Genomic DNA, 14,168 nt, shown 5'->3' with positions numbered 1-14,168 from the left:
TCACGTGTTGGCATGAGGGACGTGTACATAGTTGATTCACATTCGCTTGATACCATTTCCTTTGTTCTAGTTATGATCGATTAATAGGATATATCACCATTGCAATTCCCGAGTCGTATGCTCCGTAAGATGTAGTTTGATATGATAACGTAATCAACCCCCGAGCGGCACACGCTCCAACACCAAATATACTAAAAAACTAGATATCAAACAACATCAATGAAAATTGAAGCTATATACACTATATATCAATTGCTTAGCGCCTAGAGCATTGCACTCTAGTATGACCTAGTATATTGCATGTGCTGCATCGCGGTGGTGCCCGTTTTGCTGGCCGTGGATCTGGCTGCTCAACCACCCCTTCCTGTCTTTGATCAGTTTCTTGAGCACGTTGCAGTCCTTCTGCACCTGTTAGAATACCCCCAGTAGTTATACAGGATCTAGGTGCGTTTCTCTTCCTTTTTTGGCATTGATTGGCAGCATGTAGCTCCCTATTTTCCTGTGCAAGAAGGACTGCATTATGCATTGCAATCTGACAGCCCTTAACTAGTTGATCAAGAGCTTGATTTGCTGGACTTGGTGGACTCTTTGAGTGGTGTTTCAATAGGCGCTTAAGAGCCTGGATCTGAAGCTCCAATTTCCTGATATTATGAGGTGTCTCAGGCACCCAGGATACTGATTGATTGCTGTGAGATGTAGGTGGTGTTGGTGTCTTCTCCATCTGAAAATGAAGTTGTGAAAGCACTTGATCTGGCTGATATGGGACTAAGCCTGTAGCTACAAATCCACTGCAGATATTGGATGTGGATAGGGCTTCTGTTCGCGCAGATTGATATGCAATCAGGAAGTCTTGCTTATCAATATAATTGATGCCCTGCCGCATGCTAGATTCAACGCTCTTCCCATATGCCTTCTTTAAAGGTGAAAAGCAGCCAACATCAAGTGGCTGAAGAAGATGGGAAGAATGTGATGGCATGCATAATGGAATGATCATGTTCTGGGTGCAGAATTGATCAAATTCAGGTGTGATATGGCTTCCATGGCCATCAAGGATCAACAATCGATATTTGCCAATTGCACGGGCATGGGTATGCTTATGGAATACCTCTTTGACCCAAAGCAAGCCAAGTTGATCATTAGTCCAGCCATTCTCACTGACACCGATCACCCAATCTGATGGTATATCTCTATACCATGAAGATTGGTGCATCTTTCCCGCAAAGATAATCATTGGGGGTAGAGCCCATCCAGTTGAATTGATTGACTCAATGACAGTCACCCACTCGCGATTTCCAGGCTGTATGAATCTAGCACGGCTAGAAGATTGATCTGGTCTAGTGATCGCCTTGGCAGTTGATATCATATCCATTTGAAAGCCAGTTTCATCAAAGTTATAGATATCTTGATCAACTACACCATACTGTTGAATAACATCACGCACACGTTGAAACCATCCATGAATGATCTTTGGGTCTTCACATTGAGTCCATTGATAATCATATTTCCGGTTATATTTTGATTGAAGCTCCTTGTGGCGGTTAATAAAGTTTCGCACCCAGCATTTGCCAACAGTGGATAAAGTAGTTGATGTTGATTTTGACCGCTCAGCTAGTAATAGATTTGCCATTTGCCGTACAGTAGTAGCCTGTAATGGCATACCACGTTGATCCATAGATAATATCCATTCCACAAGGGTAGATTCTTCGGTAGGGGTGAGCTTTTGATTATTTGGTGTTGAATCAGCGCGTGCAGTTCGACCTTGAAGACGGGTAGTCAAAGTCGATTTTGGGACATCATATGCGCGAGCAGCAGCCCTAATACTAGAGAATTGGCCATTTTGAAAGGCTCTAACAGCAAGGAGAATTCTGCCTTCTTTAGAGGCATTTTGATCGCTTTGTGGTGTAGACATCTTGATTTAAAATAGTTGAACGCATCACGCGTTGGGGTAGGTGACCAGCTCGCTTATGTGGCCAGCATCGCTTATAGATTACGTTAACTAACTAACTTACTTAAGGTTAGTTAACATAACTAACTAACGATCGATCGGGCTGAGTCAGCGATCCCCAACAGATCGGCCCTGCCGACGTCATCCGCCCCAGCGTTACCCAAAAGAGCACGCGACTCAGGCACCATGCGGAGATCCAGCACAGCTCCGAACGTAGGGCTGGAAACTTCATCTTCTGTTCTTCTATCCGCGGCTTTCTCTCAGCCCTCTCTCGACCTCTCCTCTTCTCTCATCATGGCTGCCCTCTAGAGGTCGCGGGCCCCGCGTCGACGAGGATCCCTCTTGGCCTTCTAGATCAGTAAGACGTCCTTCGTCAGCTCTTCCTGCTTCCTCACTGTCTCGTGTCCTTTGAGATCGGCGTTGGACACAGGGTCCCCCCGTCATGTTGGACCCTCTTGCTCCTCCACCGCAATGGCTCAGGGCCTATACGGAGCCCTGGGCAGAGTATCTCAATCTGCCAACCCTCTCCGAGCACATCCATGAGATCCTCGCCGCCTTCCTATTCTATCAGTTCATCCACTCGTACCTCTCGCCATGGCTGTCTACCGTCCTCTTCCCCCGTTTCTATCCACACTTCCCGCGTCGCACCAAGCTCAACTGGGACGTCCATGTCGTCTCCCTCGTGCAGAGCACCCTCATCAACTTGGTCGCCCTGTGGGTCATGTTCGTCGACCGTGAAAGGCAGAGCATGTCCGCCGCGGAGCGGGTGTACGGATACACCGGAGCCAGCGGTCTCGTGCAGGCTCTTGCGACTGGGTATTTTGTGTACGATCTCATAGTGAGCACGCTATACGTCAAGCTGTTTGGCGTGGGGATGCTGTTCCACGCTATCAGTGCGTTGTGGGTGTTCAGTCTTGGATTTGTTGGTGTTCCCTTTTCTTAACCCTCCATGCTCCTGTTATATGATGGGTGCAACTGTCCCTATCTCTTGTCTAACCGAGGTATCTAGAGACCATTCCTCAACTACTACGCCCCCACCTTCATCCTCTACGAGCTCTCCAGCCCATTCCTCAATATCCACTGGTTCCTCGATAAGGTCAACATGACCGGCAGCAAGGCCCAGTGGTATAACGGTATGACGCTGCTCTTTGTCTTCTTCTCCTGCCGCCTCGTCTGGGGCACCTGGCAATCTGCCTGTGTGTACATGGATATGTGGAAAGCCCTGAAGCAGACGTGGTCCATGTCAGCGGCATCGGCTCTCGTGGAGCCGCCGGTTGGTAGTGTCATCAACCCGATGGTGTTGGAGCAGCGGAACGTGACCCTCTGTGGCATCGACGAGTCCTGCATCATGGCGAACATCGAAGTCGCCAAGTTCTCGCACTACACATCAGATAGGGTTCCGCTGTGGCTGGCTGTGACCTATGTAGCGTCGAACCTCATCCTGAACTCACTCAACTATTACTGGTTCTCGAAGATGATTGAGGCCGTGACGAAGCGCTTCCGCGAGACTGCTGCTCCTGCCAAGGAGAAGCGGCCTGAGGAAGTCAAGGAAAGTATCAAGCACGAGGCTGTGCTTGAGGCTGCGGCTAAGCTGGAGAAAGAAGAAGCGCATTTCATTGGCGGTGAACTAGATGACGAGAAGACCACTTCAGCCGTAAATGTCGGTGCGAACGAGGATCTGAGGAAGCGGAGGGCTTAGACCTGCCTCCTAATGCTACATTCGGTCTGCCTTCGCTTCTCTAGCCCCTTCTCTTCTATATTATATCCCTTGTTCCCTTGGGATTTTTATAGCTCTAACGTTGAGTTGCGGGTCTATCGATAATTTCTTAACTGGGGTATTCTTGCACATCTTACAGCTGGCTTGCTTCCATTGTGGCCAATTGCTCGCCCAGGATGCGATTGTTTTCTATAGATTGTGTCGTACTTTTTTCTACTATAACGCACGATGAGATACTTGCTAATGGGATATGACGTGGGTTACGGTTCTAGAATCATCACCTGGGGTACGTACGTCTTAGGGTGTTGGATAAACAATAGCGTAATAGAAAGAGACAAGAATAAATCTGTCTACCTTCCTAAGTGTATGGTACACTTGTAGACTTCGTCATGTGCAATAATAAAGATCGATGCTGGGTTGCAGGTCTTATAATCGCTTAAACCAGTACACTTTAGCTCTGTTATTTCATCTAAAAGCTAGCAGGAACTTCCACAAAGAGTACATTAACTGCGAAAGAAGACACCCCGGAAAAGGGGCATAATTTAACAGTTAGATAGCTAGCTAGCTACATGATTGATACATGGACGGATCCACTTCCAACAACCCAGAACGAACAAATCATCAAGAAAAAAGAAAGTATCACAAGCGCCCTAAAAAGAAAATTTTTGCTCGTTCTCTTTTACGTACCCGGACACACGTACATCCCTCCCGGCTTTATAGGTAGATAATATAAAGCCATTTGAAATAGGACAAAAGTGATTGAAAAGAAGAAAAAAAACCATAAGAACCATACGAGCAAGCAAGCACTGTTCGCCCAGCAAAAGAGATAGAACACGAACTGCCTTATCTGGCTGCCGCAGCATCCGGCTTCGCAAGCATATACCGCACCGCCTCCCTCGCGACAGGCGTATCCCACACCCCGTTGGCCCCTCCGCGTCGGAACTCCGGTCCCGCACCGTCCTCCCCGCCACCGCGCGTGGCCTCGCCCAGGATGGTCTCGAGGTCCCTGCGCTGGGAGTTCGTCCAGCGGCGGACGAAGTTGGCGGGATCCTTGCTGAGCGCGGTGTAGAACGAGTGCTTGGCCTTGGAGTGGGTGAGGGCCTGGATGACGAGCGCGAGCTGGTCGTCTAGGGCGGCGATCTGGCGGATGTTCTGGGCGTACTGCGGGTTGGAGGTCAGGGCGATCATCTTCTGGCGGAGGGGGTCGTCGACCGCGACGCGGATATCGTAGATGGTCGGGGTGGGGTTGTTGTGGAATTCTTGGTCGACGCGGATGGTGTAGGGGAGTTTGATGGGGTCCATAGGGGACGTGTGGGCGCTGGTGCTTTCGGGGATCTGGGGGAAGAACATTTGGTCGCGGCCGAAGATCTGATGAAACATCATCAAAGTTAGTATTTACTTGTCTAGAATCCAAGAGGTATATTTGGTTTTGACAAGGAAATGGATACATACCGATTTCAAGCGGTGGTCGCAGCGGACTTGCCGCTTCTCTTCATCCTCCTGCAATCCCATGGCTTTGATGTAGTCCCAGATTCCGAGCACGATGCCGCTCCGCGCCTCTTCCTCCGTGTCGAGCACCTCCGCGAGCTCCTTGCTCAGTTTGTACCGCTCGGGGGTCTCGTCCCGCACGAGGCTAATGGTGATGTTCAAGTTCTCCTGCGACGCGCGCGAGAACTGCAGGGAGTCGAAGTCTGCGGTGGGCGGCAGAGAGACTGCATTCGGCGGCAGCTGGGGTTTGGTCCAGGTGATAGGAGCCGTCTCCTCGGGCTTGACGGACGGGCTTCGATCAAAGTCGACCGTGATAGACTTGAAGAAATGGGAGAAACGCTGCCGCGGCCGTTTTGACGCATGCTTCTTGGTAGTCTTTTCCTTTTCTGCTTCAGGACCGTCCTGCTCCATCGCGTCTCCATCACGCTCGGCTTCATCCTTTTCGTCGCTTTCATCATGGTCAGGGATCGTAGGGTCGGTGTCGTCGTCCAGCAACCTCCCTTCTATCCTCACTTTGTAGCGTCCTGAGCCCGGGTTGGCTCCCGGGGCGGTCCCGTTCTGCTCAGCAGCCTTCTGCCAGGGCTGGTTCTCCACCGTGTTTGATATCCAGATGCGCAGCGTCCTATATCTCTTCACGGTCCGGCTGATGGAGTCCTGGATGTCCAATCTCTTTCGGACCATGGCAGAGTCCAGCCGCTTCTCCAGCTCACGCAGGCTCTTATACTGTTGCACGCCTTCTCCGATGACGACATCCTCAACACCGTCCGGGATGTTTTTGTCCGTTGGCTTGCGACTCCGTCGCAGCGCGGCGTCGTTGGGGTGCGCCATGTTGCGCTGCGCGGCCATGAGGTGAGGATTCGGCACTCCTTGTTGCGGCATCGGGACCGGCATGACTTGTGGCACTGATCGCAAAAAGAGTGTGTCAGCAGAAGTTAACAAAGAGAGTCTAAACGGGGAATGAAGCGAACCTGGGCCTGGCGCGCCGCGGCGAGGAGGGTTAGGAGAGCGCTGAGTGGCTTGTGGGTAGCCACGGGGAAAGTTGGGCTGCATTGGAGCGTTCATGCTGGTCATGAGCGGGTAATCGAGCCCGCGAGCGAACAGGGAGTGGTCCGTGGAGCTTGTTGACTATCGAAAGTCAGAGTTGTGGTCCGTCAGATCCGTCTGGTTCGCCGGTGCTTCTTGAGGTCGAGACGGCGAACAAAGTCGCGATGGCGCTGGACGAGTTGTCGCCGCGCCGCGGATGCGCTTTACCCTTTGCAGCAACCACCTCGCGGCATCACAAACACATCTGCTACTATCATATTACTACTAGACAGCTAGGTGTATTGGTTAATAATCCTACTGGGCTATATTCGTCAAATGCATATTTCGTATATTATCCCGGATCTGGCCGGACGTGGTCCATTATGTTTCTATCCGTAACTCTGCTGTCTTGCCACCTAGATCAAGCATCATGTCCCAGATCCCACGCCTGCAGCAAAAGATCTACTCCAGCAGAGAAGCCTGGTTAGTGTACAGGACTTCCACCACGTTATGTAGCTTCTCAATAGTCTCCAATGCGGCGTCATAGGCTTGGTCTCGCTCCGTCTCGTCGTACACGATCAAACAGCCGGCACCCTGGTCCAGGACACCGATGATAACCTTATCCAAGATCATCTGTGACAACTTCCTCTCAACCTGCTGCGTGTCCAGCCCGACCATCTTCGCAATATGGTCGATCTCGACTTTGCTGAACGGCTCAATCACTTTGATGAGGTTCTGCTCCAACATCGCATCATACAGTCTTCGAAGGTGGTTTCGGATAAAAGCATCACCGCCCAACTCGTATCTGTAGTCTGAGAGAGCCTTTTCATATTCCTCCAGGGATCGGTTGGCATGAGCACGTGCGACAGCCTTCATGGCTTCGAGTCTGGTGCTGGCATACTTGAGGGCTTGCTTCGAGCTAAGCAAGCTTGTGACATCGTCGACGGCGTTCAGCATGATCTTGCACAAAAGCATATATTGAAGCGCCGCCGTCGCCTTTGGTGCGTCGTCCAGAGAATTGTACCCTTCCAAGGCCTCAATGAAGTATGAGAAGGCGGTGTTGAAGTCCTTATCCTCTGCATGGAGCATGCCACTCTGCATGTCCAGGCCTGCTTGGAGATTTGGAGGGGTGTAGACGGATGCCGCCGATGTCCGGGCAGATGTAAGGGCCGCACGCGCTTTTGGCTGGTTGCCCAGCGCATGGTAGACTCGGGATTCTAGTAGTTGCACTTCGACCAGCATAAGCTTGTCATCAAGGCGCTTCAACTCGCGAAGGAGACCATTGATAAGTGTGAGGGCATCGTAGTAGGACTGCTTCTGCATATAAATCGTGACGAGTCTGGTCTCGAGGTTCTGTCGAAGGAAAGATCGTCGCTCTGAGACAGCCCAGTCTATGCAAGACCTGATAACTGCGATCTGGATATCAAGGGTGTTGGGGATCTCGGAGAAGAAGTCCAGAAGCTGGCGAACTAAAATCAAAATTGTGAGACTCTGTACAAGTCTACAGACACTCCGTGGTAAAAGGGAGCTACTTACCCAGCTTCGCTGTCTTTGCTTTGGCAAACGCGGAGAAGACATCACGGCTTGTCTTGATGAGTTCTGCGAGCTCCTGTGGCCTCCTACCATCCCGATACAGCTCACCCAGTCCTACCAAGGCCGACTCGTAGTCGCGCGAAGAAGCTTCAGTTGAACCCGGCCCTTGGGCCAGGACTTCTTTATAAATGCTCTCTGCCTTGGAAGCGTCCTGTTTCGAGAGAGCTCTTGCTTGCTCTACCCGCTGCGCAGCGGTCGAAGAAGGTGCCATGCTGGGGGACAACGCACAGCTCTGTCTGTAGGAAGAGGAGAGGAACGAATATGAAGCGGTGGTATAGGTCTGGATGCGGAGCGGATGGTGGGCTTGTTGGATGAGCTGGGAGTCTGGCGCGAGGCGGCTGTTGCGTAGGTCCGCGCTGGCGGCACAAGACAAGCTGCTCCGGCCTCCACACCTCGCTAGCGAATCACACCGCGGGCTCGTCCACTTTTGGATCGCCGTCGCGCGGGCATCTTGGAAATTTTATGTCCGACTTGATGATGACCACTGCAACACAACAATAAGGCAGCATGGTGAGTGATTGCTTTGAAAAAAAATATGTGCGACTACTTGCTGACTATTCTATAGAAAATCAAAGCTCTATCCCGCCCTGCTGCTTTGCAGCAGACCCCGGGGTCCTCTATCACCAAGCAGCCTAGAAACCTCGACCCTGCACAGCACCCCTTTGAAAGAGCACGAGAATACACACGAGCTCTAAATGCCACGAAGCTGGAGCGCATGTTCGCCGCCCCCTTCATCGGGCAGTTCGGCAGTGGCCATGTGGACGGTGTATACACCATGGCGAAAGACCCGGGCGCCCTCGAGCGCTTCGCAAGTGGAAGCGGTGATGGTGTAGTAAAAGTCTGGGATACCATAAGTCGGGAGGAAGTCTGGCATACCCAGGCCCACGAGAATATTGTCAAGGGTATGTGCTGGACGCCGGATAGAAAACTACTCTCCTGCGCCAGCGACAAGACAGTCAAGCTCTTCGATCCGTACAATTCTTCGCCGGAAGCACCCCCACTCGCAACCTGGCTGGGACAAGGTGCTTTTACATGCGTATCCCATCACCGCGATCATCCGGCTTTTGCCGCATCATCCTCCGTCATTTCCATCTACGACCTTTCCCGACCTTCCTCGACTCCCGCCCAGACCCTCCACTGGCCCACCAGTGTCGATACCATTACGTCTGTCGCGTTCAATCAGACAGAAACCTCGATCCTTGGATCTACCGCTACGGACCGTTCCATAATAATGTATGATCTGCGCACATCGTCACCGCTAACGAAAGTGATCCTGAAGCTGGCTTCAAACGCCCTTTCTTGGAACCCCATGGAGGCCTTCAACTTCGCAGTCGCCAACGAAGACCACAATGTATACATATTCGACATGAGAAAGATGGATCGGGCTCTGAATGTGCTCAAGGATCACGTTGCCGCGGTCATGGACGTAGAGTTCAGTCCAACCGGTGAGGAGCTGGTTACCGCATCCTACGATCGTACAATACGTCTGTGGAATAGGGCTTCTGGTCATTCCAGGGACATTTACCACACAAAGAGAATGCAACGGTATGTTTTATTTCTTTTTTCTTGCTCTTGGAGTCTGCATATTAACTACCCGTATAGAGTTTTCTCCGCCAAATGGACGCCGGATAATAAGTACGTCCTCTCCGGTTCTGACGACGGCAACATCAGAATCTGGCGTGCCAATGCCTCTGACCGGAGTGGGATCAAGAGCGCCCGCCAGAGACAAAAGCTTGAATATGACCAGACTTTGATCCAGAGATACTCACACATGCCGGAGATCAGACGTATAAGACGTCACAGGCATCTGCCTAAGGCCGTTAAGAAGGCTGGTGACATCAAGAGAGAAGAACTGGCCGCTCTCAAGAGAAGGGAGGAGAACGTCCGGAAGCATAGCAAGAAGGGCACGATGCCACGTCGCAGCGAGCGTGAGAAGATGATCTTGACGACTGAACAATAAACGTATTAATGAGAGGGTCGACGGCGAATTCTGGTTGCTCTGCTTTGCTACTTCGTCTTGTTTCGCGGCGCATCCTATGGGTAACAGGGATTTTAAGTATTCCAAGAAACATTATCATTTCTCGTTCATCTGGACATGAATCCATCGACTATGCCAGCTCACCGGAGCACAATGTCTACATTACTTTCGGTCTATGAACAAAACGCCCGTTTTCGAATATCTCTACACAGAAACAAGACCTGCTATCCGATAATTACATCATTCAGCTTCGACAACTTCCATGTCACTTTCGGATGATGATGATTGACTCGACGATGGGGATTTCTCCTGTGGAGCTGCCCCAACAGACGCCTTTGCTACTGCGGTATCTATCCCGCTCAGATATCGAGCGATTCGCTGCACTCCAGCAGGCAGTACTGCATACCAATTGACCAATGCAGCAAAAGCGGGCAGTCTGATCACCCCGCCTCTCCCATTGTCGATAGTGGATACGATTTCCTGTGCAACTTGGACGGGTTCGAGGACAGGCGCAAAAAAGTTGCTTGGTGTCCTTATCCGGTCAAAGAGTGGTGTCGACATCTGGCCCGTTTCAACCAACAGCATCTTCACTTTTGCATCGTCTCCTGACTGTCGGAGTTCGGATTCCACCGTCCTGTGAAGGGCGCTGAGGCCAGCCTTACTGGCAGAGTAATCTGACAGACCAGCTGCGGACAGCTGACCGAGGACAGAACTGACGGTGACAATGGTGCCGCCGTTTTCTGCTTTTAGCATCCCTGGTAGGAATACTTGGATGGTGTAGAAGGCTGCAAGCAGGTTTGTTTGAATCGTCTTTTTGAAGGCATTGGCAGAGAGGGACAGAATCGGCTGCCCATTGATCCCTGCTGCTGCGCAGTTTATAAGCACCGTGGGTGTACCAAGCTAGGAATGGAGGTCAGCGCAGGAAATGTCATCAGAACTAGGGACATAGACAAAAAAAGGAAAACTTGCATACGTCCTTCTCGATCCTCCTCGCCGTCGCCTCCACCTCCTTCTGATTCCCAACATCACACCTGTAGTACTCCACCCCCGACAACTCATCCCACCCCTCGATCTCCCCAACCTCCTTGATATCCAACAGCGCAACATTGAACCCCCGCATCCCGTAGATCTGCGCGATGAGCAGGCCCAGCCCGCTCGCTCCGCCCGTGATCACCACCACTTCCTCACCTAGGTCGACCTGCCGGGGTAACCCGTACGCGATGCGCTGGTTGACAATCCCCGCAGCGTAGTAAAGCGTCAGGAGGGTCGCGTATGCCGTAGCGATAATGAACGCCGGATCAGTGTAGGGGGTGACCTGCGCGCGGAGGCTGAGGACGACGATCCAGGCGACCCAGGGGTGCAGGAAGGTGCGGTGGAGGACGGCGAGGAAGAGGTCGAGGGTGAGATGCTCGTACCATTTCTTTTCTGGGACGGAGGATGTGGTTTTCGTCGTGCTCACTTGGAGCACGGGAGAGGAGGACATTGTGCCTCCTTGGGGGTTTTGTATGACAACACGATTGGAGTGTTAACAGTATGAAGATGGATATGTAAGTAGTGCTTACGATATAGCGGACCAGGCCACCGTGGCAATAAAATGGAGGAAAGAAGTGACAAGAGTAGGATTAGAGGACTTTGACGGTGGGAGAAGGAAGATGTGAGCTTGTGGTAAGATAAAGAATGTCGGCGGCGGGGTCTTCAGCCGAGCGAGGATCCAGGTGAAGCTGCGGTTGTTTCGCAATAATCTGCGAGATTCAATTGTCACAGTCCCGACCCGAGAATCGAAACATGAGACTGGCTGAAACTGCTGAGGGCGCTTCAACTCGAGACCAGCAGTGATACTCGTCTTAACCGCTGATCTGACGCGAGTCTGGAGTCGGCTCGTATCCGACAATAGCTCTCCAGGCGGTCTCTTTCTGCCTGACGAAAGTGGTGAACTTCGGGGACTACTGTAAAGGGGACTTTAACCTCAGATCAGTTCGGCTATGGATTACTGGCTCCTGGATGCTTAATTCTAGGAGGAATTTGCTCGTGTTCGTTCTGTCTATGTGTCCTCTGGCTTTCAACCTAAAGGGGACTGGTTGAAGTGGCCCTTATCTTTTGAATGGTGCCGGAAGATCTGACGGTATATTTCCGTCGCTCAGCTTACAAAGATCACCTGGTACCTAGGTGAAATCGCAGAAATTCAGAGCTAAATTGAGAAAGCAAAATGATACCAAAAAGCAATACAAAACCCATTCGATCAATAAAAGGCGTTCGACTGGCGGGGACCCCACGAGGCCCTTTATGGGATATCAACATCCAGCATCCATTGTCATCATCAGAAGAGCCATCGATGGGGAGAATTAAATCCATCACTCCCCATACTGTTGAACGGCACGCTCAGGATCCTTCCTGCTTTCCCCTCGTCTTACCTTCGTTAACTCACCCCCACATCCATCTAGACAAAGCATTCGTGCACAGCACCCCTCAGTACTCGGACCTTCTACCCTCAACGGGCTCGTTCCAGGAAGCGCTCTCGTTTACGACACAGGCAAAAGCACGATTTACTTTGCCTGATCTCCTGAAACGAGGAGGATGGCTGATTGCAGAATCTGTGGCTTCTGGCGTTACAGCGATGAGAGCATTCGTGGAGGTAGATTCCACGGTCAAGCTGAACTGCCTAGAAGCCGGGATTAAGCTGAAGGAAGAATGGAAGGACGCTTGTCACATACAGCTGGCTTGCTTCGCGCAAGATCCCATTTTCTCCGGCTCCCACGGTGACGAGAATAGGAGCCTTATGGAGGAAGCTATCAGGAACAGTGAGACGGACGTGATCGGCACGACTCCCTACGTCGAATCGAGCGTCGAAGCCGCGAAAAGAAATATAGAATGGGCCATTGACCGATGTCTCGAGTTGGGAAAACATCTCGACTTCCACTTGGACTACAACCTCGACAGCAGCAAGGAGCCGCTGGTCTGGCACGTCCTGAAGACTCTCAGAGAAATGGGCTGGACGTCGAAATCCAACAGCAGCAAGAAAGTGATGCTGGGACACTGCACCCGATTGACACTCTTTTCCAACGAAGAATGGAGCCGTCTAGCCCGGGAGATCAACGAGAATGATCTCCCCGTCACCTTCGTCGGCCTCCCGACCAGCGATCTATACATGGCATCCCAACCCCACGTGCATGCGCACATACAGCCGCCCCGTGGGACCCTTCAGGTCCTGGATATGATCCGAAGGCATGGACTCAACGCCGTCATGGGCGTCAACAATGTCGGAAATGCATTCACGCCCTGGGGAGGTCCAGATCCGCTCTGTCTCGCCTGCTTCGAGGTAGGGATCTACCAGACAGGCACGCAGGCCGATGCGGAGCTGCTGTATGAATGCGTTTCGACCCGCGCTCGTGCGGCAATTGGATTGGATGCACCTCGTTCAGGGTTTCGGTTGAAGGAAGGTGATTCTCCGGATCTCCTGCTGCTATATAATGTCGATGAGACTGGTCTTGGTGCCCCCAGGACGAGGAATAGTATTGCTGAGGTTGTCTGGGATCCGCCGGCGAGATGTAACAGAGATGTTGTCACGGACGGTCGATTGGTGGTAAAGCCCATGGCTGTAGAAAGGGAAAAGTCGATTCCGGGAACGACTATATTCTTTGCTGAGTGAAGCCCACACGTACACCTTGTCAGTTGTATGGATTATACACAAGAAATGACGCGCATAGTGATTCTATATATAATGAGAGGATGGGTCTGATTTTGATGGTCAATGATGAAAAAACTTTTTGTCTACCATATCTATAGAGACTAGGCTCGAGAAGCCCACAATCAGTTTCCCATGTACAGTAAATACACACATGCATATTCGAATAAGCACTACCGCCGCCACTCCCAAAATGCTCGAATTGTATAGACAGCATGGCAATTGAAAAATCCCAACCGCCCGCCTTTTTTCGAACTCCGAAACCAATGACATGCATAACCGCAAGTTTTTGACAAGGAAACACACGCCTATTCCGCCTTTATTCCTATGAGGTGAAGCAAAGAAATCCGCACCAAAAGCTGCCCATACTTTTTATGTCCCACATTCAGTTCAGTGCAACCAGTCTCCGCAACGAATTTACTAGCAATCCGAGAATGCCAGCCTCGGTCACCACAACGGTAATATCTGTCGTCTAACACTTCACGATGTTGTATTCTCTTCGCCTTGGATCAGTGGACCCTGCTGGACTCAGGATTGCCACACTTCTGGTGGCGACGGGCTAGACGGCTGCGTTCGGTAAAAAAAAAATCATAACACCATGGGAAGTGGAAAAAGTCAAGCCGAACGCGGGGGTCGAACCCGCAACCTTGAGATTCCACTTGATCACTGTTTTTCCAGTGATCGGGCTGTAAGAGTCTCACGCTCTACCGATTGAGCTAGCCCGGCGGAACTTGTTGGATGG

General features: G+C 51.4%; 6 protein-coding genes and 1 non-coding gene across 7 annotated transcripts; 3 read left to right on the top strand and 4 right to left on the bottom strand.

The window, feature by feature from the left end:
- Positions 1-2,387: 2,387 nt before the first annotated feature.
- Positions 2,388-3,644, top strand: VTN00DRAFT_8098 (uncharacterized protein; the record flags this gene model as incomplete). Its single annotated transcript, XM_069434914.1, has 2 exons — positions 2,388-2,867; positions 2,955-3,644. The coding sequence occupies 2 exons, from the start codon at positions 2,388-2,390 to the stop codon at positions 3,642-3,644; spliced, it is 1,170 nt and encodes a 389-aa protein (XP_069286364.1).
- Positions 3,645-4,505: 861 nt separating this feature from the next.
- VTN00DRAFT_8097 (uncharacterized protein) lies at positions 4,506-6,221 on the bottom strand (the record flags this gene model as incomplete). Its single annotated transcript, XM_069434913.1, has 3 exons — positions 4,506-5,030; positions 5,115-6,052; positions 6,119-6,221. The coding sequence occupies 3 exons, from the start codon at positions 6,219-6,221 to the stop codon at positions 4,506-4,508; spliced, it is 1,566 nt and encodes a 521-aa protein (XP_069286363.1).
- A 414-nt stretch (positions 6,222-6,635) lies between these two features.
- Positions 6,636-7,977, bottom strand: VTN00DRAFT_8096 (uncharacterized protein; the record flags this gene model as incomplete). The annotated part of the gene is made up of 2 exons (XM_069434912.1): positions 6,636-7,642; positions 7,710-7,977. 2 exons carry the CDS (start codon positions 7,975-7,977, stop codon positions 6,636-6,638), a joined length of 1,275 nt encoding a protein of 424 aa, XP_069286362.1.
- A 296-nt stretch (positions 7,978-8,273) lies between these two features.
- VTN00DRAFT_8095 (uncharacterized protein) lies at positions 8,274-9,726 on the top strand (the record flags this gene model as incomplete). The annotated part of the gene is made up of 3 exons (XM_069434911.1): positions 8,274-8,276; positions 8,332-9,311; positions 9,369-9,726. The coding sequence occupies 3 exons, from the start codon at positions 8,274-8,276 to the stop codon at positions 9,724-9,726; spliced, it is 1,341 nt and encodes a 446-aa protein (XP_069286361.1).
- A 258-nt stretch (positions 9,727-9,984) lies between these two features.
- On the bottom strand, positions 9,985-11,227 carry VTN00DRAFT_8094 (uncharacterized protein; the record flags this gene model as incomplete). Its single annotated transcript, XM_069434910.1, has 2 exons — positions 9,985-10,644; positions 10,718-11,227. 2 exons carry the CDS (start codon positions 11,225-11,227, stop codon positions 9,985-9,987), a joined length of 1,170 nt encoding a protein of 389 aa, XP_069286360.1.
- Positions 11,228-12,076: 849 nt separating this feature from the next.
- Positions 12,077-13,390, top strand: VTN00DRAFT_8093 (uncharacterized protein; the record flags this gene model as incomplete). Its single annotated transcript, XM_069434909.1, has 1 exon — positions 12,077-13,390. The coding sequence occupies one exon, from the start codon at positions 12,077-12,079 to the stop codon at positions 13,388-13,390; it is 1,314 nt and encodes a 437-aa protein (XP_069286359.1).
- Positions 13,391-14,044: 654 nt separating this feature from the next.
- Positions 14,045-14,152, bottom strand: VTN00DRAFT_t141. The gene has a single exon. It is a non-coding gene; the product is annotated as a tRNA-Lys (tRNA).
- Between the last annotated feature and the right edge of the window lie 16 nt (positions 14,153-14,168).

Source organism: Thermoascus crustaceus (assembly GCF_041956765.1).
Source record: "Thermoascus crustaceus strain CBS 181.67 unplaced genomic scaffold VTN00scaffold_5, whole genome shotgun sequence".
Classification (NCBI taxonomy): Eukaryota; Fungi; Ascomycota; class Eurotiomycetes; order Eurotiales; family Thermoascaceae; genus Thermoascus; species Thermoascus crustaceus.
The sequence above is the reverse complement of the archived record's forward strand: the minus strand, read 5'-3'. Positions and strand labels throughout refer to the sequence as shown.